General features: G+C 49.7%; 8 protein-coding genes across 8 annotated transcripts; 4 read left to right on the top strand and 4 right to left on the bottom strand.

Annotated features, from left to right (window-relative positions):
• Positions 1-1,961: 1,961 nt before the first annotated feature.
• On the bottom strand, positions 1,962-2,771 carry L3040_003368 (uncharacterized protein; the record flags this gene model as incomplete). The annotated part of the gene is made up of 4 exons (XM_007297495.1): positions 1,962-2,262; positions 2,356-2,448; positions 2,661-2,676; positions 2,735-2,771. The coding sequence occupies 4 exons, from the start codon at positions 2,769-2,771 to the stop codon at positions 1,962-1,964; spliced, it is 447 nt and encodes a 148-aa protein (XP_007297557.1).
• A 918-nt stretch (positions 2,772-3,689) lies between these two features.
• L3040_003367 (uncharacterized protein) lies at positions 3,690-4,465 on the bottom strand (the record flags this gene model as incomplete). The annotated part of the gene is made up of 6 exons (XM_007297494.1): positions 3,690-3,800; positions 3,857-3,958; positions 4,013-4,084; positions 4,135-4,199; positions 4,328-4,345; positions 4,459-4,465. 6 exons carry the CDS (start codon positions 4,463-4,465, stop codon positions 3,690-3,692), a joined length of 375 nt encoding a protein of 124 aa, XP_007297556.1.
• A 1,260-nt stretch (positions 4,466-5,725) lies between these two features.
• L3040_003366 (uncharacterized protein) lies at positions 5,726-7,561 on the top strand (the record flags this gene model as incomplete). The annotated part of the gene is made up of 3 exons (XM_007297493.2): positions 5,726-6,764; positions 6,817-7,175; positions 7,226-7,561. 3 exons carry the CDS (start codon positions 5,726-5,728, stop codon positions 7,559-7,561), a joined length of 1,734 nt encoding a protein of 577 aa, XP_007297555.1.
• A 765-nt stretch (positions 7,562-8,326) lies between these two features.
• On the top strand, positions 8,327-10,219 carry L3040_003365 (uncharacterized protein; the record flags this gene model as incomplete). The annotated part of the gene is made up of 5 exons (XM_066154442.1): positions 8,327-8,530; positions 8,677-8,999; positions 9,069-9,153; positions 9,235-9,746; positions 9,817-10,219. The coding sequence occupies 5 exons, from the start codon at positions 8,327-8,329 to the stop codon at positions 10,217-10,219; spliced, it is 1,527 nt and encodes a 508-aa protein (XP_066012402.1).
• A 422-nt stretch (positions 10,220-10,641) lies between these two features.
• L3040_003364 (uncharacterized protein) lies at positions 10,642-12,414 on the bottom strand (the record flags this gene model as incomplete). Its single annotated transcript, XM_007297491.2, has 2 exons — positions 10,642-12,097; positions 12,152-12,414. 2 exons carry the CDS (start codon positions 12,412-12,414, stop codon positions 10,642-10,644), a joined length of 1,719 nt encoding a protein of 572 aa, XP_007297553.2.
• A 1,178-nt stretch (positions 12,415-13,592) lies between these two features.
• On the top strand, positions 13,593-14,202 carry L3040_003363 (uncharacterized protein; the record flags this gene model as incomplete). The annotated part of the gene is made up of 3 exons (XM_066154441.1): positions 13,593-13,799; positions 13,872-13,991; positions 14,059-14,202. The coding sequence occupies 3 exons, from the start codon at positions 13,593-13,595 to the stop codon at positions 14,200-14,202; spliced, it is 471 nt and encodes a 156-aa protein (XP_066012401.1).
• A 1,015-nt stretch (positions 14,203-15,217) lies between these two features.
• Positions 15,218-21,871, bottom strand: L3040_003362 (uncharacterized protein; the record flags this gene model as incomplete). Its single annotated transcript, XM_007297490.2, has 4 exons — positions 15,218-15,262; positions 15,314-21,177; positions 21,226-21,550; positions 21,623-21,871. The coding sequence occupies 4 exons, from the start codon at positions 21,869-21,871 to the stop codon at positions 15,218-15,220; spliced, it is 6,483 nt and encodes a 2,160-aa protein (XP_007297552.2).
• Positions 21,872-23,673: 1,802 nt separating this feature from the next.
• L3040_003361 (uncharacterized protein) lies at positions 23,674-26,931 on the top strand (the record flags this gene model as incomplete). Its single annotated transcript, XM_007297489.2, has 4 exons — positions 23,674-23,821; positions 23,870-24,156; positions 24,202-26,713; positions 26,762-26,931. The coding sequence occupies 4 exons, from the start codon at positions 23,674-23,676 to the stop codon at positions 26,929-26,931; spliced, it is 3,117 nt and encodes a 1,038-aa protein (XP_007297551.2).
• Between the last annotated feature and the right edge of the window lie 358 nt (positions 26,932-27,289).

The following is a 27,289-nucleotide window of genomic DNA, read 5'->3' as shown; positions in this document are numbered from 1 at the left end:
AGGAAATTCAAAACCGCCGGTAAAAGATCTCCGCGAAAAGACGTCGCATATCTATTTCGGCTTTCTGAACTCTTTATCTTTCTTTTTACCGCAAAGAAAAAAAGAGAAAGAGAGCTGAAGGTTCGTAAAAGGCACTTCGTACAGGTGAAGAATCGTAGCACCCCATTATCTTGGCCTTTTACAACGGGTCGGCCCGTTTAATTTATATACAATAAGCTAAGCTTAATTATCACCAACGACGACCTAAGATAAGTTATAATAGTAATAGTGATTGTAGCTGATAATTATAGCTGATAATACTTATGATAGCAATAAGTTATCTAATCACGTGAGACTGTTTTGTTTAAGTTTTTGTAAGATTCATTCGGTGTTGAGCTTTTTAATCGCTGGTATTTCATTATCTTACCATTTCAAAACATGTCGGCTCGCAATGAAAGAAGTAAAGGAGATTAAAATATGCACAATGCCGAAAAATCAATATAAACGCATCTTTTACTTCGTAGATTGATTAATCGATTAATAATATATTTACTTTTTACTTTACGGTCTTTTCGCTACGATTTTATTTTTTGCGATATAAAAACTTCGGTTTGTTATTTTAAAAGTTGCTTATTGTCAAACCTATAATTTATTACTTTCTATAAGGCTCATAATAATAAGGAATCACTCTTCGAGGTTTCGTTAATGCTCCGATGATATTCAAACTGATCTTTAGCCTTCTAAACTTTTAAATTCTATATAAAGTTTATAATAATAAAGAATCATTATTCGAGGTTTTGATAATGCTCGGATAATATTCAGAAAGATCTTGAGCCCTTCAAACTCTTGAACTTGAAGGGATTCTTAAAGAAATACAGCTTGTATAAGATATGTGACTAAGCTAAGCCCGTCGAGCTTTCGATTACCTTCGAATGGAGTCTGCTTTAAATATTATCCTCCTTTCTAAGTGTTAGGAACCAATAGCTGGATAGCTCTGCTACTGTGCTAAACGGGCTCAAGGGCATAATAACTAAAAACGCTTTTCAGTCAGCTGATCTATTATGTATAAAACTCCACTTAGTCACCTGGTTAAGCCTTCTACTCCTGACATACTTATTTAAGGGGGCTACGATTCTTTACCTGTACGAGGTGCCTCCTACGAACCTTCAGCTCTCTTTCTCTCCTTTTCCTGCGGTAGAGAGAGAGACAGAGAGTCCGGAGAGCCGAAATTGAATCATCGATATGCGATGTCTTTTCGAGGAGATCTTCCTTTACCGGCGGTTCCGAAACTCCCTCCTTCCTCTTCTCGAACACCACGCCGACTACGATCTATGTTCCGGCAATGTGGTCCAGTATATATATGTAAACAAACCACGCAACTGATAAACATATAAACACTTAGGTTCTTCTTTTTTCCCATTCTTCCGCTTCCAACCAGTATTCGGGGGGGAATCGCTTGCATAGAACATAGCCTCTACTCTCCCTTGTAGAAAGAAAGCTTAAAGTCGCATGGAAAGGAAGTGTAAAGTACCTAATCATACATACAGTACGAGCACAGAACACTGAGAACAGACAGAATACAGAGCGCACAGCACCGAGGCAGATCTCCAGGCGCACAAAGACAATCAAGCTAGCTTTCCTTGGATGTGAAAGTGAAACTCGTCAAGACAAGCAAGCAGCAGCCCATTTTTGTGGACAAGCTACACAAGTATCCGTAAACGCCATGCCGCCCAAGCTGCTTCGCAAAGACCCTATTTGAAGACCTTGCTCGCTCTCGCTCTCGCGCTCGCTAGGTCCGTCTACCAGAAAAGATCCATCAATTCGCGCATCCTCAAGAGTAGTCCACGACTCTCCTAACAACTACCACCCATACTGAAAGTTAGTTCGTAGGCAGGCAACCTCCAGATCCACCATCTTCTCCCTCCCCACACAGTCCATCCTTCGTTGTACCGCGCAGCCTTGGACTCATTTACCGAGTCACTTTAAATGATCATCTGCGCAACACCCTGCCCACCAAGCGTCTTGCTGCCCACAAAGCCCTGACCCTTGACACCAGCCAGCGTGTAGAAGACCGCAGCCAGCGTCAACATGATGGCGGCCGCGATCAGGCTGCTCGCCTCCTTGACAAGGCTCAGCCATTGCACAAGGCCCATAACGCCGTAGATGCCCGCGCGCATGTAGTTGGTGGTGAAACGGCGCATGAAGGAGTCGAACTTGGCGGAGGTAGGGCAGATTCGGAGCAGGAGGGGGATTTCGATGAAGATGATTAGGAAGGAGCTTGCGCTGAGGGGGAGTGTGTGTTAGCCTGGCCTCGGCGAGGAGGGAAAGGGGTGGGGATTTAGAGAAGGCTGGACTTGGTGTGAGGAGAAAACTAACAGGCAGACAGCACCGAAAAGGATCATGATGCTGACATGGAAGAGATGTGAGATTCCGAGGGCGAAGCAAAGGAAGATGCAGAGAACCCCGGTCCTGCCGTCGCCAGAATGTCAGCGCATGAAACCGAAAGTTCTCAAATATATGCGTGGATAAGGCGGAATTCTCAGTTGACTATCCACCATCGTAAAAACCTCTCCCATTGCAAAGCTGCGGAACTTTTCTATTGAGCATAGATGGCGGGATGCTGTTGTCGAGATTGCAGATTCTGGGTATAGTTGCTGGGTATCACAGAAGCAGTAGCTTACCATTGACCGTAGATACCTAGCAAAGGTCAGCAAGCCCATTAATTGTAACCTATCTGCGACCGAGTGCGACTCACTGAAATTCCTCGTCGCAAACTCTTCAGCGATCGTCATTTTGCCTTTTTTCTTCCGGGATCGATTGTCGATGCAATTAGGACAGGTAGGCTCTGAGCTATCTTGAGGCCAGGCTATTCAAGCTGGCTACGAAATTTTCGCGAAAATTCTGTGCGCAATAGATTGTTCAAACCTTGCGTGGAGTTCTGAAGTTGTGGGATAGGTGCAGGATTTCGTGGGAATGTTTGGTCGGTTTGGGGAAACGTGGTACTAGTTTCCGACCTGAGCCGTTCCGTCGTGGCGTATTAGGCCGCGTCTTTAGCGTGGCTTTGATGAGGCTGGGGTACTTAGGCAACTGTAAGTTGAACAACAATATTTCTGAATGAGTGAAGTTTCATGTTTAATTGCAGTGTGAATCGATATGTGAGAGCGAGTGGATATATAACTCCTGGAAGCATATATTATTCCCAGGAAATTTGAGTTTTTTGAATAATGTTCTCTCAAGTGCCAGATCTTCAAGGGGACTTGGGGCATTGTTAAGTTTCGGAAATCTCGACTTTCTCGAGAAGCCCGAGAAGCCAGTATTTATTTCGAGCACCGCGCTGGTTACAAAGTACGATCGTGAGATTACGCAATTCATGCGTCTTCACGATTTTCATTTCGATGGCTGTGCAAAGAATTTCACCTTGACGTCAAAGAAGTCGCGTTGAATGCGAGGAAGCCTGATGGTTGGCAGAATTTCATCACGCCCCAACGCACAAGAAGAGACCAAGCAACTCAGTTGTTGCTTGATGGGCGAGCTCACTCAAATGCCATCATCGCTAGAAGAAGAAAAAAAAAGGTTGTCTGCCAGGCAAATCTACTGCCACATTTCTCTCATTCCTCCAGAGGTTTTGGTATAGTGCTTGCAAAAAAGGATTATCATCCACCGTCCCAAGCCCCTTCCTCGTGTACCCAACATCATCCTCTGCCGCTCCCTCATCCGAACACCAGCTTGAAGACATCATTAAAGATGAAGTAGCTGCCTTGACCATCGGGCATAAGCTGGAAAGCCTGGCTGTAGTTCATCGGCCTCTGCTCTTCATCAACCTGCATTTCCGTGTCAGCCAATCACTGCCTGATGATTCGTTGTCCATGCAGCATACCAAGAGGGCACCGGTAACGAGAATCAGAATTCCACCATGGTCCCCCGAAGGTTGCGCATCGAGGGTGGAGACGGCGTGCTTAACTTTCACAAAAGGGAGGGACTGCGCCATGTCAAGTCAGCAGCTGCGATATCCAGAAGAGCATGCATATCTCACTGAAAGTTTGTCAACGATCCCGCCAACTCCAGCGATGGAGGATGACTCGAAGGTCAACATGGAGTTGTCTCGCTGATAAATGTTAGCGCAAGTCTTATAGCATGTTCCCCGGTGTAATTCACGTAGAGAGGAGCCAACTGCTTTCTATCCTGATCGAACTGGTTGTAGTAGTACTCAGTGAACTGCTCTGTCGGCGCAAAGAGTCAGTATTGGGTTCTGTGCCTCCAAATGCTTTCGCCTGGCTTCATCCAGCCATAAAAATTGGGGTCTTTTATTCTACGAATGTGGCGACAACGAAGAGGTCTTATCACTCACTTGCGATACTCTCGAAGTCTGGCATAATGAGTTAGCAAACTTCCATCGCAATTCAGAGCACAAGCAGATTGATAAATATTGGTCTCATGAGATGCCGAAAACTTAAATGAGGAACTGGATATTTTGCATACCTGCCATCTTGAGGATTTTCGGGCTGTCTGTTCTGGAAACGTACTTGGGCGTTCTTGCGTTGCGGTTGAGGGGTGGATTTGGAGGGGTAATTTTACCTTGCCTTACATGCGGCTCGAGCTCACGTGAGGGAGCTAACACTAGCGCCTTCTCTTGAAGTTATAAGTTTAGATTCTCACACTAATATTCTCTTTCGATTCATGTCTCGACCAGTTCGACTTCCTTCCACCTCCACATTTCCTTGGGCCTTTGTGAGATATCTTTGATCTGCAGGTCCCTTTAATCGTCCCGAGCCATGCTCTACTAATTCCAGGCCTCGGTTTGTGATAGGTCTTGTGGTATGTTCCCATTTACTCTATATCTCGGTCCTGCACCTGCTTTCCCTGATGATCAAACTCGCTCTTAAGAACGGCCAACTGAAGAGAGGAGCCTTAGAAACTCCTCTTCGTGTTGTTTAACTTCAAGCTCAACAGACTGAGACCAAGCACATCCCCTCTCAATGTCTCGGATACCTGAAGGAAGCTATCTCTAACATGATTCGATAGATCAGAAGTAAACTCGAAACTCGCCAGCTTGCGTATCGTGTACGGCAGGGCTCGAGTGCACGGGAAGGTAAACGGAGTACAAGTGTTGCCCTCGGGGGTAAGTGCTAGGTGGATGGCACATAAAGGGATCCGGGGTTGCGGTTGGCGGTTTGCGGTTTGCGCCGAGAACAATTTTAGATCGAAAATAAATCTAAAATAAATCCTATCTTTCGTGATTCCAACAGATGACGGTGTCTAATGGGCTTGCGGTGCAAGCATTCTTGAGAGATTGTGACGAAGGTGAATGGGTGGGAATGAGTGCGATACGGCCCAGTACGTAGCAATGGTTGATGACGGTGATGTTGAGCCGAGAGCCGCGAATTCGTCGAGCTAGCTCGCTGTAGCCTATCTGCCTTGGAGGCTTTGAGGTCCCCGACATTTAGATCTACCCGCCTCAAAACCTTACCCACCAAACATCACACAAATTCTCGAGAAAGCTACGAGAAAGTCTTTCATGCAGGTGGAGTCGCGGTCGTCCTTTATTACCGCGCCTTTCACCTGAAGTAGAAACTAATTACTGCGTCTTCAGCCTCATCAGCCTCTTCTCGCTGCGACCTACCCTACCCTACCCACCCCCACCTCGACATCTCGTCCTTTCCCACGACTCCGGACTCGAACAAATACATACCGCATCTATCATATCATTCGTGCAGCTTCGGTTGCCGCAGCACTTTGCTGACACGAAATGCCTTGCTTCAAGGGTATCGCTGTCAGCGTCCACGCAGAAGGTGCTCCGCTCCCAGAATATTCTGTGCAGAAGCAGTCGAGAGTCTCGCGGATCAATACCTACATTCCCGTACCCAAGGCGAAGATCCCAAAAGACTCGTCCTCCGACAAGCCAGAGCCATCCAAATTCGCCATCTCCATCACCCTCCTCGTCCCAAATCTCTCTGTCCCATACTCCACCCCGAAGCCCACGGCAGAGAACCCGAACCCCGTTGGCCAACTCGTCGCAGATCTTCCGGGCAACCCCTCGCAAAGAGGTGGAACCGTTGTCCCGTACATACCCCTCACCAAGTCCGAAAATGAGACCATTGCTGCCTACATCTACTTCGACGGCCGAGCCAAAGAGGAAGTCGCTACATTACTGCGGCCTGGCGAGGAGACTTGGGTAAATTCACGGTGGGTTCAGGTTCCCGAGAGTGAGGGTGGTGGTCTGGCCGAGAGAGAGTTCTTGTTCCGCGAGGTGGGCCTCGAGAGATGGCTGAATGGTCTGGACCTGGATGGAAACGATGCTGCCGCAAAGATTGAAAAGCGTAGACAGAAGTTCGAGAAGCGCCGCAGACGTAGGAGAGAGGCAAACGCGAGCGACGACGACCTGCATCTAACGAGAGGGGATAGACCGGCTACGTTTGGAGGCAGAGAAGTACTGAGATACGGCGATGACTCGAAGTCTCCGATGGAAAAGCTGGATGATTTTGACGACGATGACCTAAGTTCAGACTCGGACGATGATGTACCAGAGGCTGCTGGACAGATCAAGGTCGCAATGTTCCGCGTGATCGCATCTGGCGAGATCAAGAAAGGCGAATACTCACCGCAATTCGATGCTCATGATGATGACGAAGAGAAGGGTAATGGCGAGGAGGCAAACATTGATCATACGACAAGCTTTGCAAAGCCGAAGACGTTGGATCCCAAGTCGATCAGTACACAAACCGTCACAGGAATCGATGGACCAGACAAACCTTTTGCGGTGTTCACGTTCTTCTACAGGGGAGAGAGTAAGTTTGGATACTGTTTTTCTAACAGCAGAGCTAATGATTCTTCGCGCAGAACAACTTCAAAAGATGGGTATCTTGAATGCTAAGCAGCAAAAGGGTACACCTACTGCAACTAAGCGCCGATCAACCCAACTCGACTTCTCAAACCTTGCTCCTTTGAAGCCCGGTGGAACAGTGGGATTCTCGTCATTCAGAGACAGCGATTCTTCTGATCGAAGAAATAAGTCGAGAAAGAAGAGCAACGGTAGCAATGGACCCGGAGCCATGGTCGAAGATAGCGACGATGATGATGACGAGGTCGAGATTGTAGGAAAGATGGAGGATGTTGATGATAAGGATGTGAAGGCTTCGCTGAGTCCCGAAGATGCCAAGTTCTCTGGGGAATTGGCGGATGGCGTAGGTAGAATCAAGGTAAGCACTTTCTCCAGAGGTTACCACGCTCTACTGACAAGACATTACAGCTCAAGCGTCAACATTCTGTGGAGCCTCTGAACGCAAATTCTCGCAAATCACCAGCCTCATCTACCTCTACATCGCTTGGAGCCACCCCACCAGCCGAGTTACCAGCCCTAGCACACGGTGGCCCTAACGTATTTGGAGGGCTGCCAGCTGAAACTGCGATGGGAAGCCCTCTGAAGAAGCAGCGGGCCAGTCTATACGATATCGATAGCGAGACGGTGAAGCAACGATTCGGCACTGGCTTCTCTTCATCAGGTGGCGATATTGTAGCTGCGGCCGAAGCTGCCCAACAGCCCCTGCCCGTTGATGACAAGATGCAAGAAGAAGACGAGTTGTGAAGTATAATTCACGTGCAGGTGCATTTATTGGACCGAGTCACCAATTGGCCATCCTTGCTTGGTTTAGAACGGGCTGGAAAGGCGGATTGGAAAGCAACGCATTTAGATGTGGTGTGGAATTTCTACTGAGACTAGGAGGGCAATGCTTGTGGGCTACCAGGTGCACTGCTGAAGATGCACCTTAAAGCCATTGTAACAACCAGGTACTTTGAGAAATACCCCGGGAATCGGAATTACCAATTGGTGATATTCTGGCGCCAGGGTTAGCAATTAGGTAAAGGCAAAAAGCACTCATGAACGACATTGATTCCAGACAGCTTCATGGTGTATGTAGCCTGTACTCCGTATGTACATCTGCTGCCGGATGGTGACTTTGTCATGGATGGTTGACGTGCGAATAGAGTGGTAAAGCCCTGGCTCGATACTCCGTTCGTCCGTACTTACAGTAAAGCTTTCATGCACATACGGGGGCGGGGGATCCGGACGGAAAGCTTCTACTTAGATAGACCTTTCTGCAAACATGACGAGGAACAAAGTGTATATACTTGTATATACTTTGTTCCTCAAATTCAACTTCAAATTGAAATCTCAAGTTCAAACTCAACTTCAACTTCAACTTCAACTTCACCGATCTCAATTTCCGCTTCTGCATTGTTTGGCGAGGGGCCTTGCAACATCGAGCCTCTTTTTGTACCACCTTATCAATTTCCCTGCCTTTGTGATCTCACCCCACGTTCAGTAACGTTAAACATCATCAAAGTCAAAATGCGTGCTCGATTGCTTCCCTTGGTTTTTCTGCTTCCTCTCCTGTCTTTGGGAATTTCGCCGGTGCAGGAGGTCCTGAATGTGGATGCGAGGGCAAGCCCGCTCGATACGAAGTTGAGGCAGCTTGTCCACGAGTCGATGGAGGAATGGCACGTTCCTGGGATCTCCATTGGTGTTGTTGACGGAGATGAATTTTGGGCCGAGGCAAGTGAGCTCTGAGTGCTCAGTCTCTTGTTACCATGTCATGCCATCAGATGACAATGCAGCTATAAAACCAAGAGATGTCTGCAAGCTCAGCGATCTCATACTCCTGATTCAAAGCCACGGCATCATTGCTCACAAACACCCAGGGTTACGGCATAGCAAGCTTCCCAGACACACCCGTAACGCCCTCAACGCTCTTCTACGGCGCCAGCACAACCAAAGCCTTCACTTCAGCCGCCCTCGCCCTCCTCATCTACCACCCCACTAACTTCACCTCTCTATCTTGGAAGACGCCCGTTTCTTCCCTTATCCCTTCAGATTTCGTCTTGGAAGATGAATGGACCACTTCTCACCTGACTATCGAAGATATCTTGTCCCACCGTACCGGCATGCCCAGGCATGATCTCAGCTACGGGGGCCATTACGAGGGGCGCAATGCTACGCCGGAGGATATTGTTAGGGCGTTGAGGTATTTGCCTATGACTGAGGAGCCGAGGGTGAGGTGGCAGTATTGCAACATGATGTATACTGCTGCTAGCTATCTATTAGAAACGCTGACGGGTATGTCGCTGGGTGACTTTCTGAGAGAGAGTATTTGGGAGCCATTGGGGATGAGCTCTACGGTGGGTGTGATGTACCTGGCTTGTCCACCACCTTGGGACATTCGGGAATCCGCTAAGGAAGCAGAAGCTAATAAGATCTAGTACTTCTCTAATGAGGACGCACTTGCTTCCCCGTCCCATCTTGCTCAAGGATACGTCCACCACAACGGTACTTACCAGAAAGTGCCGTACATGGACACTCGTCCAGTCTCCGGGGCAGGCAGCATCATCTCCAACGTCCAGGACTATTCAAAATGGCTACACGCCCTAATCAATGAATCTCCCCCAATCCCAAAAGATGCCTACAAATCTCTCTTCACACCCCGTATGCTCATGGATAGGAATGATGATTCGCCTCTGCCTTACACTGGCCCCGAATCATACTCGCTAGGCTGGATCACATCAGTGTACCGGGGCCACCAATTCTATGAGCACAGCGGAGGTATGGAAGCTTTCGGGGCCCAGATCATCTTCTTCCCCGAATTGAAGTACGGACTTTGCTCTTTTGGAAACACCGGAGTCACGAGCAATAACGTGGAGTTAAAAGCCATCTGGAAGCTGATCGACGATAAGCTGGGTGTGCCGCCGAAAGAGAGGTTCGACTGGGACAAAAAGCAAGTCACCATTTTCCCCTTCTTGGTGTAATCTTTGCATGGCACGGAACAGTAATGACAGCCGGGGTAGGTTCCGAAAGCAGATGCAGAGCGGCAAAGAGCAATACGACAACCGGACAGCGCAATACTACCCGAAGATCCCCTCGCCACCACTGCCTCCCACGCTCCCGCTGGAGGATTACGCAGGCACCTATTTCCAACCTGCATACCGCAACGTGACGATCTATAAGGAACAGGGCGTCTTGAAAGCTCACAGAGACGATGTCTCGTGGAAGCTCATGTTTGACCTGGAGCACATCAGTGGAGATTACTTCATGGCTCACATTGACTCCACGACGGCACCGGGACTGATCTTCAGACAGGCAGTGGCTGCGGAGTTCAAGGTGGGGAGCGATGGGGTGGCGAATGGGTTTGGTATTGCTATCGAGCCTGAGATGGGGCTAGAGGGGAGGATCTGGTTTGAGAGAGTTTGAATGAATGTCTGCCTGCTAGGCGTTGCTGAAGTGGTTAAGAATACTGCGCTTCGATCCGCTAGTAGAACGGTGTTTGGAGCCCACAGGTTGGAAGATTCACTGTCTGTATTCTACAGAGTCGTATATAATAAGGGATCATAACCCCTAGTATCCTAGCAACTACGATTATTCAAAACAAAATCGATTCGATCACTCGATATTTTATGATCGAAAGCTGGGTTTGCCTCTTGATAAGGCGCGCACTCGTAATCGAAACAACAATCGTACGAGTTAACTATCAAATACCAAGTCACAACTTTCGATTACGATTCAAAGCTCCAAATTGAAAATTTGGGAATCACTAAACACGTCCTTAGGAAGTATCAGGACAGTTCGGTACCAGAGACGAACATGGCAACATGGCATTCGCTTACACCTCTCAACTAACTCCCATTCCTCCTCCTCAACCTCAAAATCTCGCTAAGCTTGACCTCCCCCTTTCCACCCCAGCCAGCCACACCACCAGCAACGTCAGGCCTCACAGTCACATACCATCCCCAAGCCCTCCTGTCCAGCTCCTCCCTACTGACATGGTCAACCCAACTCCCAAACAGCAGATCCAGCGCCCCCAGCAACATCCCAAGATTCTCCTCTTTCTCCCTGTCCAACGCGGCACCAGACCTCTTTTTCTTCGCTCCCCCATTCGTTAACTCAGGCGATCCGAAAGCCTTCATAATATACGCTCTAGCACCCTCGGGTCGATGAATAGGCATAGCAGCAACGGAGCCCGCCTTTTTCATCGCCTCCAGATCTAATCCCCACAGCGCATCCTGACCCACGACACCGGCTACACGCAGACGCTGCGAAAGCGCATCGCGAGAGACCTGGCTCATGATTCTCCAGCGATCGGGACCAAGCATGATACCACCGTACCAGCGCGTGACTACCAGCAAGACGCCAACGATGTTGTCTGCTTGCATGAGACCCAGGATATGGCGACCACCGCCAGACTCGCCATCGTCGTTGCTGGACTCGATGATGCCGCTTGCGCCTTGGACGCGCCAGGCCGAGATATTGTGACTTGCGTCTCGGAGATCTTTGTTTTGGGCGAGCAGAGTATTCAGAGCGGATGTTGCGTCGGAGGGGCTGGTGATGGAGATGGAGCGCGCGATGAAGGTGCTTTGCTTGAGCGTTATAGGAGAGGAGACTGTCCAGCCGGTCGTCACTTTCGCTCCCTCCCCCTCCTCTACTTTAGCAGCAGAGCCCTCTTCCTCCTTAATAACCCCCTCTTCTCTTTGCGCCATGCTCTGCTCTCCCACACTCTCAACAGCTTCGGCTTTTACCTCTTCCTTCCACTCATACCCGCTTCGTTTCAGCACGCTGACTTCCCGTCCCATAATCCTAATCTTCGGCTGCCCATTCCCCCACCCCTCCTCCTCCGCCGCCTTCCCGGCCTGGATCCCGATGCTGACAGCCTTGCTCCTACTATTCGCACTCACCACCGCCTGCGCCAGACTCAGCCTCCCGCTCAGCGGCTGCTCCGGCATCGTGTACTTCAGTAACGCACACGCAAATGCCAGCACCAGCGGCGCACGGTTGGTATGCACCACGCATCTCTCAATCGCCTCCTCGTCCGTACTCGGCTGCGGCAGCTGCAGGGACGCTTCCAGCTCCGCAGGCGTCTGCGGCTCGTGGGAGAGCTCGTACGCGGATCTCGGTCGCTTTGAAGCGGAGGAGGGCGAGAGCGCCGAGGAGGCGACGCGTTTGGTACCGGGCGTGGTGGTGCTGTCGGATTTGAGGTGCGCTTTGCTGGCTAAGAGGAGGGGTTTCGCGGTCTTCTCGTCAACGGCCAGGGCTTTGGCTAGAGTGGGCAAGCTGGTGACTGCGATATCGGAAATACTGTTTTATCGTTAGCAAAGCCGTAGCGGGCTGGTTAGAGGGGGAGGGGAGGACCTGCGTATATTCGCGCCTTGTAGAAGCTTGACGCGTCCCATTGCAGCCAGCATAGGTACTTTGTTGCGTCCTGTTGTGAGCAGGCGTAGCAGATCTTGCATGTCTTTCTGGGCGGCCATTCTGTCGACGGGTTGCGATTTTGTTGCTTGTGTTGCGCCGATTGCCTGTGTCGTATGGATCATTTGGCTGAGGAGGGGGATGCGGGATGAGCCGATTGAGCTTTCCTTGGTCATGCTCGAGACATTGACGACGTAGAGCTCCATAAAATCGAATTTCAATGTCTTAACAACCTCCTCAAATGTAGTCATACATGGCATTTTCTCTTATTCCTAAATTAGGCTCATACTCTTTTGTCTTCAGGATGAAGTTCACACCAACAAGATACTTCATATCGAGCTCATCAATGGAGAAAGCTCCTCCCAATATCTCTAGAAACGCCTTCATCACTTCCGTCCCTATAAGTCTAAAAAGGTAAAACATGCATCCTACACGATAAAGCATGAATATCTCGAATCTGCTAGCCAATCATACCTACGGTATATCTAGTCCACTTCCCCGTCTTCTGTTCTCAAGCACTTTCGCAACACCAAGTGCTCATCACTCTCTACTCGTTGCTCTTTGCATAATTTCCGAAATTTATATCTCTACTCTGTAAAAAAAAGAAGACTATTCAAAGTGAAATGTATCTACAATAGTAAATAGAATAGCCGTATAAGAATCAAAACCCTCGAATTCGAGTATACTTCCTCATCGCCAAAAACAAAGGCCCAAATTAACCCTTCCACGATGGGATCCACCAAAGGTAAGTTTCCGATATGTCCATGTCACCGGCGCCACAATCGCGCGAGACTAGACCAAGATACCGTGTTTGAACACAGAAATGCGGAAGCTCAAGGTTTACGGTACCTACTAAACCTCGTCTCTCTTTCCCCATCCCCGTTTCCTTCCCCATTCGCTTATAAGCGAGACGGGCGAGAATGATAACAAACAAACAAATAAACAAACAACGAACGAATAGCAAGGCCAAGCCGAACTCAATCTCGCGCCGCACGGGAATACAAAGAAAAGAAAAGATGGACAAACCTCGAGTGATGTGCCGGTCCGATTGTAGCGTTGAATGTGGATCTTGCTGTCTATAAAATGCATCATTGTTGAATATTCGTTGCCTACATCTGGGAGATGTTTCAACGCCAACGGCTTTCTTTCCCTTCCTCCTCACAAGACACGTGCCAAAATACCCGTGATGGGATTATAACCCCCAAAAGCCAGCTTCAGCGTACTGGCCGTTAACCCCAACCCCTCGGGCAACACATCATTGTTGCAGCAAGGAGCTGCAAGATCATGCCTGCCAAGGTAGACAAGTTGGTTTCTGAAATCGTCGGTCGCCACCCCTCATTATAAGGAATTCTCTCCTTATCTGTCGCACGTTAGTCTAGTCTAGATGCCGATACAAGAGCTCAGGCACAGAAAAGGGGGCGGCCGTACCGAAGAGAACCTCGACGTATTCAACGCGGGCGACGCCAGTAATTGGGTCTCTCATAGTAGAGAGATACAAATCCGTCTCGCCATAGGAAAGAGCAAACTGCTGCGGAGTATACGTGAACATCGCATTCCGCGCCGCCTCGGTCTTGACACGGTTATACCTAAGGTATGTATTGCCTGATTAGTAAAAAAAGTCTTCTTCCCGCCTCTCTCCAGCTGACTCTACCCCACGAGGCAGAAGAGAAACCCACTTCGCAGCAGACGCAACCCGGATACTCGTCTCCGTCATCCCTTCAAAGTACCCCAGCACACTCTCCCAGACCGTCTAGTCAAACATCCACTTATCCCCGGCGTCGAGGTAGAATCAGCCCGGCTCAGACTTGCATGCGCTCAATCGGGAAGTTATGCTGCCGGATATCCCGCAGCGTGAAAGAGGTCGCGAGCGCATTCCCCGGCACAGCAGACAGCATGCCCGCCTGGCCGATGGCGGTCGAGAAACCGCGCCGATGTTCAGCTCCTCTTTGAGGCCTCTGACGAGGATCGGGACCGTCGTGCCCCGGCCATCGTGAGGCAGGAAGCTGTGGTTGGCGAGGGAGTTGAGGCCCGGGGCGGTCCTGACTCGGCAAGTCAGCACCAGATTCACTCGATGAATTCAGGGCCGAAAAGGATCGTCTGGGATCACTGATCCCAGATACAGGATCCCGATCCCGAGAGATCGAGAATACAAGGGTCTACTCAGGTTGTGAAATTTTGGGCGGAGGAGAGGGCTAGGAGAGAGAGGAGCATTAGCGAGGTTGGGGTAAACATGTTCAAAAGCGGGAGTAGTGGTTAACTAACTTGAAGCTTCTTTTGGCCCCTTCGAGATTCGCTATTCTATTTGTATTAATTCCTACCTCGGCGTGCGCAGACGGGGAGATGAGATCGACAGCGAACGCGCCTAAGTTTGAGAGATTGTTGACCTATTCTTCACCAGACTGGCAATATTTCCCCGACAGTCCTCCCTCGGTCCAGCACTAGGTAGTCTGCGGGGGAGACAGCGGCATCACTGATACCCGAAATTTGCTAATCGAGACCTATGGCTATCGAATCACCTTATTTTTACACAACGACTACATGTTATTCAGAGGAAACCAAGCTCGAAAGGACCACAAGACTCCATTTTATCATACAAAAGCCGTCTCCAGGTTGACAGCACAAGCAAAACCATGTCCACGCCATATGTCTGTTTTCCCAATGCCACCCATGTCATCTTTTGCCCTCCTACCAAAATAGCAAGGGGCCAAACATTATCATGTAAGATGCATTAATCAGGAAACCTCTTCGCGCCCTGCCCCACCATGTGTTGCAAAACCGTGGAAAAAAAAACCCCCAACCCCCCCTCGCTCGCTATGCCAGAGAACAAATCCCCAGTGATTCTGGGATAATGAGAGAACGCCTTTTGTGACTCGATAGATTATGTAACAATTAGAAACAGGACTTGGAGCGGCATTCGTGTTTCGGTGGGAGGCTTGTTAAGGTTGACGAAGTATGATGAGATGTTGACCGAAAACCAAGCATGATCAGGTCTTTAGCTTGAAGAAAGAACTAGACCGGTCCCGCTTGTACGAGATTATGGAAACGTTCAGCAACCTGTTGCAGACTGTTAGAATTGCTAGAAAAATAATCCATTGATTTGCTCACATCGGGTGCCAACTTCATGAATGGCAGGTCAAAGAACATGTACTTCTTGTTCTTGAGCAGCTCCTGGGTCACAACAAGGAGGCCCCAAGGCTGTGGCCATTGTCCAAGCAACCGCTCTAGCAAAATTCGGGTGATCTGCTGGCAAACTTCCATGTCTTCATGCTCATTGATATCACTGCCAAACAGATCAAGAAGTACCTGAGAGAAGTAGTGAGTTTGCGCGTTAGGGAACCGAAGTTGGTTGACGATACTGCTCAGGAAGAAGTATCGAGTCTCCGGATGAAGCTCCCGGACAAGCATTGACAGCAAGTTAACATCATGGGTACTCGGAGTGAACAAAGGACCGCCTCTTAGCTCAGATCTTGCGATGGAGTTCATGCCGATGTAAAGAACGAGGGAATCAATCAGCTTCGGATCAGCATTGATGGGAACAAAGCCGTATCCTGTCAAGCCTGTCTTCTTTCGTTGGATCTCGTGCGCGATATGGGCAACTGCATCTTCGGATGGGCCATTTTCCAAGGCTCGTTCGACGACGTCTAGTAATCCAGAAGATCTCAAAGGTGCCTCTACATCATTCATGCTCTCGGGGGAGTCTCGAATCTCTCCAGCTCGATCAATCTTCAGTCCAGACTGCAACGGATTGGGAGTGTCGGAAAATTGAGGTGGCGTCGCACTGAGAATGAGGTTATATAGCTGCACAGAGTAGCTGGGGATGTTGGCACAGAGTTTGGAGTGATTGGCGGCCAGGAAATCAGGGAAATCATGGTGGAGCATGACGATAAGTTTGAGAACACCTCGGTGGATCTGATTGGTGGTCGCGTCAAGATGCAGCGGCTTGAGAATCTCTGCAAGATAGAACAACAACTTCTCCATGATATCCGCGAACAATCCCCATCCGGCCTGTTGCGGGATTCTCAATATAGCTGGCATGAAAACTCGGTGGGATATCAGGCTCATCCAGCTGGTGATAAAACCGGGGAAATGAGTTGGAGGGATCTTGAGGAAGGCACGAGCAAAGACGAGAATGATCTCCTGATGTTCCTCTTCCAGCAGGGCATTCCCATACGCGTCCAATTCGCAGAGCATGACGGAGAATAGTCTGTAGAATGGCTTTTGATTAAAGCCTTCACCACGAAGCACATGGTGATGGTTCAAAACCAAGATAGTCAGAGACAAGATCGAACTCAGGTATGCTGCCTTGTCAGTTTTGACTTCGCCATCCTGCTCATGGCCTCGGACAAGCATGGCAATGAGCTTGGCCAACGAGTCCGTGGCGACATACGCATCATTAGGGTTTCCGTCATTCTGCATGTGCTGCTCGAAACGGTCGACCGAGTTATCGACAGCCACTCGGATGAAAATAAGAAGATCGTCCCGATTGTTGATCTGTTGCCGGTTGTACATTTGTGAGATGAACTGCGAGGGTGCGACTGTGGACGCGTTCGGATTGCGACAAAGACGAACCCACTCTTCGAAGAGGTAGAGTAGCTGATCCTGTTTACTGTCCTTCGCACTCTGAGAGCGTGGTTCTGGGAGACCAGAGCCTGCCAATTGCTGTTTCAGTCGCTGGCCTATCTCCAACGTAGGATCATCGGAGAGCCACAACCAAGCGACCTCCAAACTCTTTGCAAAGTCTGCATAGAGCGCAGTGGGGCGATCGTTGAGAAGGACAGCTTCCAAGAGGGATAAGAGGAACTGTAGCGAGCCATCCTTCCGTTCCGATATGACTCGGGAGATCTCTACATCAACTCGACCCCATTCGAGAAGCTGAGCTTTGATCAAGCAGACGATGAGAGGTACACGGAAAAAGGCCTCGCCAGGTCGCCCAGCGATGTGTTCATACACACGATTTGCTGTCCGACCTGCCATCCTGCAAATATTCTCCAGAACTTGGACTAGGCACTCTATGACTAGATTTTGCTCCGGGCCGTTGAACAGCATGTTGCAGATGTGGTCGACAATATAGAAGTCGTAGTGGTCAGGTCCCTGAGAACTTCGAAAGATCAGACCGTACAGTTGATCAACGGCGTCAAGAACAGGATGAGGTCGGGGAAGATCGCCAAAATGTTGCTCGGAGGTATCGGCAGCTACTCGTTCCAGTTCCATCAAAGCCTTCTCAACTTTGTCTGCCAGAACACGTGGGTCAATCTGCATGGCTGGCAGTCGTCCATTAGTCATAGCATTACTTTGTTGGGCATAGGTTGGTTGCTGAGCTGGGAGATGCGGCATTGTGGCAGACTCCGCTGGCGTTGGTAGGTTGGGAACAGGTGCATATGAATCTTGCAGAATTTCATTTGCCATTGATCTTGTGGCATCTGAGGAGGAGGGAATGTGCGCAGGTCCGGCAGAAACAGGTTGGGCCCGTGGCTGTCTGGCAAACTCATCGTAGATTGCCATTTGTTCCTGGTTCAGGCCACTCTCGGATGGAGATAGCTTGTAAGGAGCAGGAATTGTCCATGACCAACGACTCAATCCAGGATCCACATATTTCTCACCTGGTCGAGTCATGTTGTGGTGCCGACGGGCTTCCAGCTCTGGCTCAATCATTTCCTCGATTTCGGGAACCGCACGCTCTTCTGCCTTCTTCTCTACCTGACTGCAAGCCAAATCCAAGTTCGAGTTGACGCACATGATAACGGTTCCTTCAGGGAGACCTTGGGGTAGATCGGTCGACATAGCTCTCATGTAATTGGTCATGCTTGCTCGTAATGGTTCTTTGGATGTGACCAAAGCGAGAGCACCTGCTGTCTTCTTGACCATGTTGATCGCAGCTGCACGGACTCTGACCTCGCTTGGCTCAGTAGCAAAATCCTTGTGTATCATCTGAGCAGTGGAAATAGCAGCAATGGTGACTGAACGCTCCACGACTGGGGAAATGATCTCGTGAACAGCTCGGGTGATTGCAGCCTTCATGATATCCTGTAGGCGGTTTTGATTGACCATGTCATTAACAGGAGGGTATTGCAGCAAAGGGCCTAGATCTGGAATAGATGAGGTGATTTCGTGGGGAGAGAATCGTCCACCTCCCACACCACCAGCCATCCCGTTCATGGAAATGTTGTCAAATCTGTCCATGACTTCGGGAGGGATGACCTCGGTAGGTTCTTCAATGTGCGAGATCCGGTTCATGATTTCGTCTGATGGCTCAATACTCTTGTGCTCCAGATGGAGTTCTTGGCAAAGCACTTCTATCTCAAATCTGAGATTTAATTTCAGGTCTGCCTTCGTGTACAACTCCATCAGCGCCTTCATGATATCCATGACCCAGGGATTCGGCGGCTTGAATATTGTGGAGTATCTTCCTTGCGCCAAGACCTTGCACACAAAGGGAATGACGACAAGTAGGCGCTGAGATTCGTATCCCTCAATCAGAAGCTGCTTGAAGGCGATGTTTCGGTGCTTGATGGGCTTGTCGCGTGCCAAGGTCAGGGAGCCAAGCCAAACAGCCAGATTCTTGAGGTGTGTTCGATCTAGGGCGGTTTGCATGGTGGACTCTGCATTAAGTGTCCTAAAGGTTCCAACGTAGGTTTCTCGTAACACCTCTGCCCACAACGACTTCTTTTCGAAAAGCTTAATAAGCCCGAGATATACGTTGTGATAATTCGGTTGCATCCTAGCCCTCTCTTGCACCAAGTGACTCGCAAACCAATGCTGATTCTCGTCGGTTATGACATCTTGGAGCTCGTCAAATTTTGCCTGTAGATTTTCACTGCTGATGTTGTTCAAGACAAACTGGATCTTGTCTTGAACTTCTTCGTCGGGATCCGGAAATTGGTATGTGGGAAGCTCCAAACGAAGGGCGTTGAAGGATGGTGGAGAGGATGTCTTCATTTCTGCTCCGTTCATACCGTTGGTGGGAGGGAACATGTGAGAGTCCTGCTGGGCATGAATCACGTCCTCGGCCTTCTTCCAAGCATCCGTGTTCTGAAGGCCAGGGATTTCAAGCAAGAGCTTGCAGAAGCCAGGCCACTCACGCAACCTGGAGAAGATTTGAATGAGCGCCTGAAGTCCGAATTTGTACATAGATTCATCTGGAGTGGAATCTTTGACAGCGTCTAGAATCATACCCAAGCCGATTTTGAGGGGAAGCTCAGATATGAGCTTGTGCGAGATGATCCCTCCAAACAGGACAGCAGTAGTAGCCAGAGCCTCCAATGGGTACGTCTGGTACAGCGCATACTCGTCGAACAATCCATGTATCATGCAAGCGAATACATCTTGCTCAGCTGGATCACGGGAGTGTTTATATCTTTCCAGGGCTTCAACGACATCGCGGACCTGGACCTCATCACTGTACATCTGCTTGTAGTGTGCTTCCATTTTCTCATTGGCTTCGGTTGGCAGCGAGTTGCCTTCTGCGCCATTTGCGTCAATGATGTCATCGTATCCCTCTCCATAATTAATGAGTCGAGGGTATGCTGTGATACATGCGCGTTGGACAAGAGTAAGCTCCGTCATTGGGCCACCAGGCAGCGCATCTTCCAACAACTGTAGGAGCTTCGATATGGTCTTGACGGGAAGCGCCACACTGTGTAGGTGCTTCTGGCGCTGATATGTGAGTTCATGCTCCGCTTTTATGTTGAGGAAGGTGAGAAGCGACCCGGGAAGTTCGGGAATACGTGATAGATGCTTCTGAGCCCAACGCTCCAGATCAAGGAAGCCTTTGGCACTGGCGACCGCAGCGAGATCCAGTCCAAATCCATTGGGAATAGAGGTCAGATCTTCAAGCCAATTATGCCTCAAAGCATGGTCCAAAATTGTAAGCAACTCCATGGGCTGCTTCGCGTGAGCTTCGATAAGTCGTTGTGCCACCCATTGTTTGTCTTTGCGCCACAGACCCTCGAGTACGAAGTCGAAGTTAGAATCATACTTGTAGAGGAAACGATCAAACAGGTTGTTGATGGTATCCGTCGCCAGTTCGGGCCATGGTTTCGGGACACCAAAAGATGAAACGAGGAAAACGTCCAGGTTGGGTACTACAACTTCTTGAAAGAGTCTTTTGGCTTCAATAGTATCCGAAGCAGCAGTTGTGTGTAAAGCAACGTGGAACATCGCCGACAGGGCAACGACCGATACAAGAGGGTGCTTAATCGCCTGGACGGCGCGCTCCATGACCACCGACTCGCAACCTTCGAAGTCCTCTAATGTGAATGCAAGCTCCAGCCCCGGTATAGTTGTCGCATCAAGCTCACTCTCATCTAGAGATGAGTATGCGCTGATGAAAGACAGTTGCGTCTCGGTATTCTGCCAGGTCCCTCCCCACATGTATTGTATGTCAATTAAGCCCTCGACCGCGAAAGGTCGAAATGCATTATACAGTGCAAGGAACTGGTCTTTGGCTACCTTCAATGAGTCCTGGTCAAAGAAACCAATGACGTGTTGCCAGTTGAAGTCGGGCGAGGCCTCCTTCCGCACGCTGTTGACCAAAATCATGGTAGAGTAGGGTATGCTGCGACTGATCGCCGTGTAGAGCACAGCACCAGCCACCAGCTCTTCGTCGAGGCGAAAGTTCCCATTCCGCAGGTAGCCTCGGCATGATTCTTCGTCTGCCGTGAAGCTTGAGCCAACCTTGTGTATGAGCGAGATCAAAGGATTGTCGGCGCGCAAGGAATGATTGAGGTAGAGAGCTGCCAGGATAGTAGTGGGAAGTGTGGCATCCTTTTCTGGGTTTTGATTTCGATATCGGAACTGAAGCGCCATCATGAGGTCGTTCTGGGCAGTATCATCGAAGTTTCGAGGGTGTTCTTGTATAAATCGATCGATAATCGTAGCTAGAAAGTCAGACGGCATATCTTCATGGGACTGCGTTGGAGTTATGAGAAATTGCAGGAACTGGGGGTAGTTTGCAGATATGATGGCATCCGCTGTCTCATGTTAGCTATGTTCTATAGAGCAAGTACAGACCGGCTCACCCTTAGTCTTGAGGTCTGATCTGGAGCCAATCTTGAAGGCCAAAGCTAGAATTGTCTTCTCGAGCGCGTCTAGCTTGAAATGCTCCATGAATGTAGAGAGGTCGAAGTCTCGGAATATATCCTCGTTTGCTGTCTCTATGGACTCTGCAATCTTCCTTGCCTGGTTGATATCGTGAGATACCTTGTGGACCTCATCTCGCAGTATGGGATAATTCGAAGTATTGGCTACCTGTCGGTTGACTCCTGGGAATATCGTAGCGGCATTTCCAACCACAAGACGACTAAAGTATTTTTGGAACACTTCCATACCGTGCTCATCGATCAGCTGAAAAAATACCAGCGTTAGTTCAGGAGCTTGTATCGAGACGCGCGACAAAGGTGATTCGACGAGGCTTACCTTTCTGAGCTGCTCAGCTTGTTGTTCCCACTTGGTGCGGTCCTTACTCTCCTCTTTAATAGTGCTCAGAAGAAGATAGACTTGGGCGACGACAATTTTTGTCAGGGAGTTAGATCCAGTAGGGCTATTTGTACTGGGGCTCGCGCCGGCGCTGAATGCGCTGTGGTAAGAGCCGTGTGGTGAATGGCTAACGCCTGTGATGATAGTTTGCTGTGAAGGTGTGGAAAAGCCCCCTCTTGAGTTCACCATCGAAGTGTTGATGGTATTGCGCAGACCCACTCCGCGGAGCTATCTCTCGATCTCGGAAGACAGAGAAATAGAGAGCGGCGTGAGCATTGACTGAGGAGTTGGAGAAGGCGTAAGCACGATGGAGACAAGATAGCAGAGATGGTTCTGGTATTTTTGGTGATTTGGGTGGTGGTAGGGAGAGGGGGGGGGGGGGGGGGGGGGAGGTCGGGGGCGAAGGCTGAAGATGCGATGAAGAGGTGGCAGTTCGCGATTGTGGAGGTCGATGGATGGAGGAGTTGAGGCTCCGTCAGGCAGGCACGAGCGTTGACGGTTGCTGTTCGGCGGCGGACTGTGATGGTACTAAGCTCGATCGGGCTTAAGGACTGATGGCCTTTGATGGTGAGGCTGAAGCTCAGACTGAGTGAGGCTGAGGTCACGCTTTTATTCATTTACAATCACTTCACTTATATCTCTTCCAGCCACTTACAGAGAAGAAGAAGTCTGTACCAGTCTACCGTAATGGTAGCTGTAGACTAGGCAACAACGAGGGGTTTCTTCTCCAGCAAAGCCTCTCTCCTTTGTTTGTTTCGGCTTTCTGCATTCTATTGTTCTACTCATGGCCAAGTTCGTTCGGTCATGACTGCAGTCACATACGGGAAGGGGTGTGAAGCAAGCTGCTCCTTGATGCTCTTTGACGCTCGAGCGGCTGACAGCATCTGAAATGGCTTTATGGCCGGCTAGCTGAGTACACCTATGAAATTATTAGGTGATCGATCGTACGAGGATTGGTGAGTGGTCAATGAGCGGTTAGGAGTATCTTGAAACCCAGAAGATATAATGGACCACAATTACCTACATGAGTTTGTAAGTTCCACCTAGATCCAGGGCTGGCTCTCTGAGCTATCGGTCTCTACATAGCTTCCGCTTGCGAAGCAATCCAACGACTCTCGTCTCCTTTGGTAGAAAAGGCTACAGCCGCGAAATATAGCACTACCGATCCTCTTCCACCACGTAGCTTGATAGGACGTGGTACCTCCGAGAGCTACACACCTTTTACAGACCTTTGACAGACAGGGGCCTTGCCAGGAAATTACCTGCAAAGGGATGCCTCTCAAGGTACCTACCAGATCTTGATAGACCTACTGGCGACGTTCGCATGCCAATATGGCGCTGTCCTCTGCCACAACGGGCATCTAAGATGCTAATCCGGTGACGATGGGTGACCTAGGTATCCTTCGAGCCAAGGTCAGGTGGGCATCCCGATATTCACTTTACGAGAGTCAAGTTGACAGAACCAAAGTGATGAAGCCCTCGAACATGGGTGCAGGTCGGATCTCTCAAGAAAACCTCGGATTCTCATACATAGATTTGTTCGAAAAGCCGGAGGGCAGAGATCATAACAATTCCGTAAGATGGATATATGTCTAGGGAAGAGCAGAGACGATATGACGCAGTTCGTTCGAAGCATCGTTCAATGTTGCCATCGGCAGTCACGTGTGTGAGAGTTCTGCCACGGGCTACCCCTATTATCAGGTCCGCCCGCGTTAAGTAAGCAACTTGCGGGACACTCGTTGCTCGGTGAACGGATTGCCTTGTCAATAATCCAATATTCCGACTCAGAAAGGAACAGCATCGGCTTTTCTCTGACCAAGACCCAATACGTTCGCCCATCTCTGCTAACCCTTAACAACTTTCATATTTTGGAAACCAGAAGCTATATTCTTGCGACAAATCGAAGAACTCGACTCCGACAAGTAAATACACCAGATCCCGATCACAACACTGCCTTTGCTGTATCTATCAGTCAAACCGAGCTGGGCAAGATGCCCTCAGCCGTTTCCGATGCACCTTCGGTCTCCATGAGCTTCGCAAACAATTTCTGGGGCAAAGATGATGCGGGAGTCGAGCCTCTGCTGTTACGCATGCAAAATGCAAAGCAAACTTGCGACGAACTCAAGTCTTTCTATCTCGGTATGTCGAACAACCACTGTGTACGAATGCCTGCTAACCCTGTCGAAGCCCGCGCAGCTCTCGAGGATGATTATGCACGCAAGCTCATCGCCCTATCACGAAAGCCATTGGGTTCTCAGGAGGCTGGAACGCTACGGGCTTCGTTGGATGTAGTGCGCGGGGAAGTTGAGCACATGGGTAAATCGCACCAAAACATTGCCAGCCAGATGAAAACAGAGCTGGAGGAGCCGCTGGCGGCATTTGCGGGTGCAATGAAAGAGCGAAGGAAGATTGTCCAGGGTGGTGTTGAGAAACTATTGAAAGTCAAGGTTCAGCAGACCAACCAAGTCAACAAGGTATGCTCTCTATGGTTGGCATAGCTTGCACGCTGACACATACAGACCAGAGACAAATACGAGCAAGAGTGCCTAAAGATCAAGGGCTACCTGGCACAAGGTCATATGGTCATGGGCCAAGAGGAGAGAAAGAACAAAGCTAAGCTGGAGAAGACACAGATAAATCTTGCGGCATCGAACACGGAGTACGAAAATGCGGTCAAGGCGCTCGAGGAGACTACTGGAAGATGGAATAGAGATTGGAAAGCCGCGGCCGATAAATTTCAAGACCTCGAGGAGGAACGACTGGACTTCATGAAGAGCAGTCTTTGGAGCTTTGCCAACATCGCTTCGACCGTCTGTGTTAGTGACGACGCTTCTTGCGAGAAAGTGCGCCTGTCACTCGAGAACTGCGAAGTTGAGAAGGATATCGCTACCTTCATCAAGGAATGTGGAACAGGCCAGGAGATCCCTGACCCTCCCAAATACATCAACTTCTGCCGCGGCGATGTCAGCGACACTGCATCTGAAGCATCCGAGGACGACCACTATTCTGTTGCTCAATTCCCACGCACTATCAACCCAGCATTCAGAAGCTCCTCGCCACAACCATCTACGTACGAATCTCACCACGACCCCCAGTCTGTTCTCGCCAAAAATCTTGCTCATGAGCCTGAGACCCCTCCCAGCCGCGAAACTACCTTGACTCCCAAAAAGGTAGTTGCGGATAGATCAAGACAAGCACATGTCGAGGATTATCAGCCACCACCTGTCAAGCAGCTTGACCACCAGCCTCCTCCCGCCAAAAAATCTCAACTTGAATACAGACAGCCTCAGGTTGAATACCATCATCCGCCTGTCAAAAAACCTCAAGTTGAGTATAGACAGCCTCAAGTTGAATATCAGCCTCCGCCTGTCAAAAAAACCCAAGTTGAGTACAGACAGCCTCAAGTTGAGTACCAGGCGATCAAACAGCCTCAGGTTGAGTATCAGCCAAAACAAGCTCGTCAGCAGCAGCACCTTGAGCAGCCTCCGCCGAAACAAGCTCCTAGACAGCAACTTGAGTATCAAGCTCAGCAAAGACAAGTTCAACACGAGGCTTCGCGTCAACAAAATCAACTCACTTACGAGCAATCGCAGCATGGACCCCTCGCCGCAGTACCACATGACCCTTACCCGATGGACGGAATGACCATGCTTTGCCGCACAGCACCTCCCTCAGACAGAAGCTCTGCTCACAGTGGAGTCCGGCCATCCAGTCGCGACTCAAACAGCGAATATTCCAATCCAACTTCATTTTCAACCAACGATCCCGTTAGTGGCAAGACCTCGCCTGTCAAGCAAGTTGCACCCTCGCCTGAGAAACAGGTGATGAAGAAGAAGAGTGGATTCTTCCAAGGCCACAGCCCATTCCGACGCAAGAGCAACAAGGAGAAAGAGCAACAAGCTGTGACACCATCAAACAGAAACACGTGGTCCGCTAGATCATCAGCCACTGTACAAAGCAGCCCCTCTAGGAGACCTCAGATTTATGGTCGGGAATCGCAGAATCTGATCAGTGACAGACCTACGGCTAGTCCGGAACCCGTCGATCCCCGAGCAACCTTTGCATTGAATGTTGGGAACAATGTGTTCGATGTCACAGCCTCAGATAAGAGGAGCCAAACGTCTCCAAGCAAGCCATCGCAAGAGGAGGAGCTTGATCCAATTGCCAAAGCATTAGCCGAGTTGAAGGGGGTGACGAAAGCCTCATCAAAGCGGATCTCGGCAGATAATTACCACGGGGTTGCAACTCCACCAACTGGAGCTAGCCCCAGTAAAAGACCTATAGGATCTCAGATGACTAACGGTTCTTTGATCGCAGGTATGCGAGGAACGCCCCCTCCATCGTATGACCAGCCTGTGCAGATGCTCGGATTGCCACAGCCAGCTTTCACTTCGAAGGCCATGCAGCAAAGTCGTCAAAAGTATGTCGATCAGACCCAGACCATGTTCAGCGCATCGAGGCCTGGTTCTCAGAGTGGTTACGGGTCAGGATCGCAATCACGTCCAGGCACTCGCGGAAGTGACATGCCCCGAGCTACATCGCCAGCACCTCCACGCAGTGTTTCGCCTCGACCTCTTGTGCAAGCTGATGCAAGACAATCATACCGATCTGCTTCTCCAAATCCTTATACGGGTAGCCAACGCTCTCGTGCTCAATCCTCGACTCGCTCAACTCCCCAGAAGCATGGCTCAGACCAGTATTACAGCCACAACTCGCCGGGTGATATAGCCCGCGCTGTTTCACCAGCTCCTTTCCGCGATCAACAGCGACCTAATAGCAGTCATGTTAGCAACGATATGTCCATGCAGATGCAGCTTGCCCCTGCTCCGGATGACAGTCATGGCTCTCAATATGGGGGATCTCAGAGAGGCGGTAGAAGCGTGGGATCTGCCAATTCTAGATCGATGAGCCAGTACGGAGGTAGCCAGTACGGGGGTAGTCAGTCGAGCCAACAGATCACTCGACAGCGAAGTAAGAGTGTCGCAGATGTCAGACAGTACAATAGAGAAGGGCGACCTATTCTTCATTTCGGTACGAACTCCCAATCTATAGATCTGATGGAATACTAACCAGTCTTAGCACGTGCGATGTACATGTACCAAGCCGCCATTCCCGAGGAACTGAGCTTCGCCAAAGGAGATGTCCTGGCTGTCTTGAGACTTCAAGACGATGGATGGTGGGAGGCTGAGGTGGCAGGGAAGAATGGCAGGCCCGGTCTTGTGCCGAGCAATTATCTGCAGAACTGCTGAGCATCTTGGGATGGGAGAGAGGCAGGCAATATTTCCTTTCCTATAAGCGAGTTAGTTGGATTTGCGTCACTTAGGGCAAGGTTAAGTCCGAGATTGATAGTTTGTCAGAGTTACGAGTATTAGGATTGTATATCTGAGGAATTAGGATTTCACGAAATGACCGGAAGTATTTATGATCTATTATCGATCTGTACTGTAAATAATGAAATGTAAATTTCACCCGGTAATAGGCAGTGCGCTGATTACTATGATCATGGCTAGTAATATCTTCTTCTTATGATCCAACTCCTTGGCTGCCCATAGATGCACAAGATCCATATTTTGGTTTGTTTTGTTTTGGGCAGCCCCCTTTCTCCAC

The sequence above is a fragment of the Drepanopeziza brunnea genome, assembly GCF_022702325.1.
Source record: "Drepanopeziza brunnea f. sp. 'multigermtubi' strain 214-2 chromosome Unknown ctg4, whole genome shotgun sequence".
NCBI classification, from domain to species: Eukaryota; Fungi; Ascomycota; class Leotiomycetes; order Helotiales; family Drepanopezizaceae; genus Drepanopeziza; species Drepanopeziza brunnea.
This window is presented reverse-complemented; position numbering and strand designations above follow the sequence as displayed.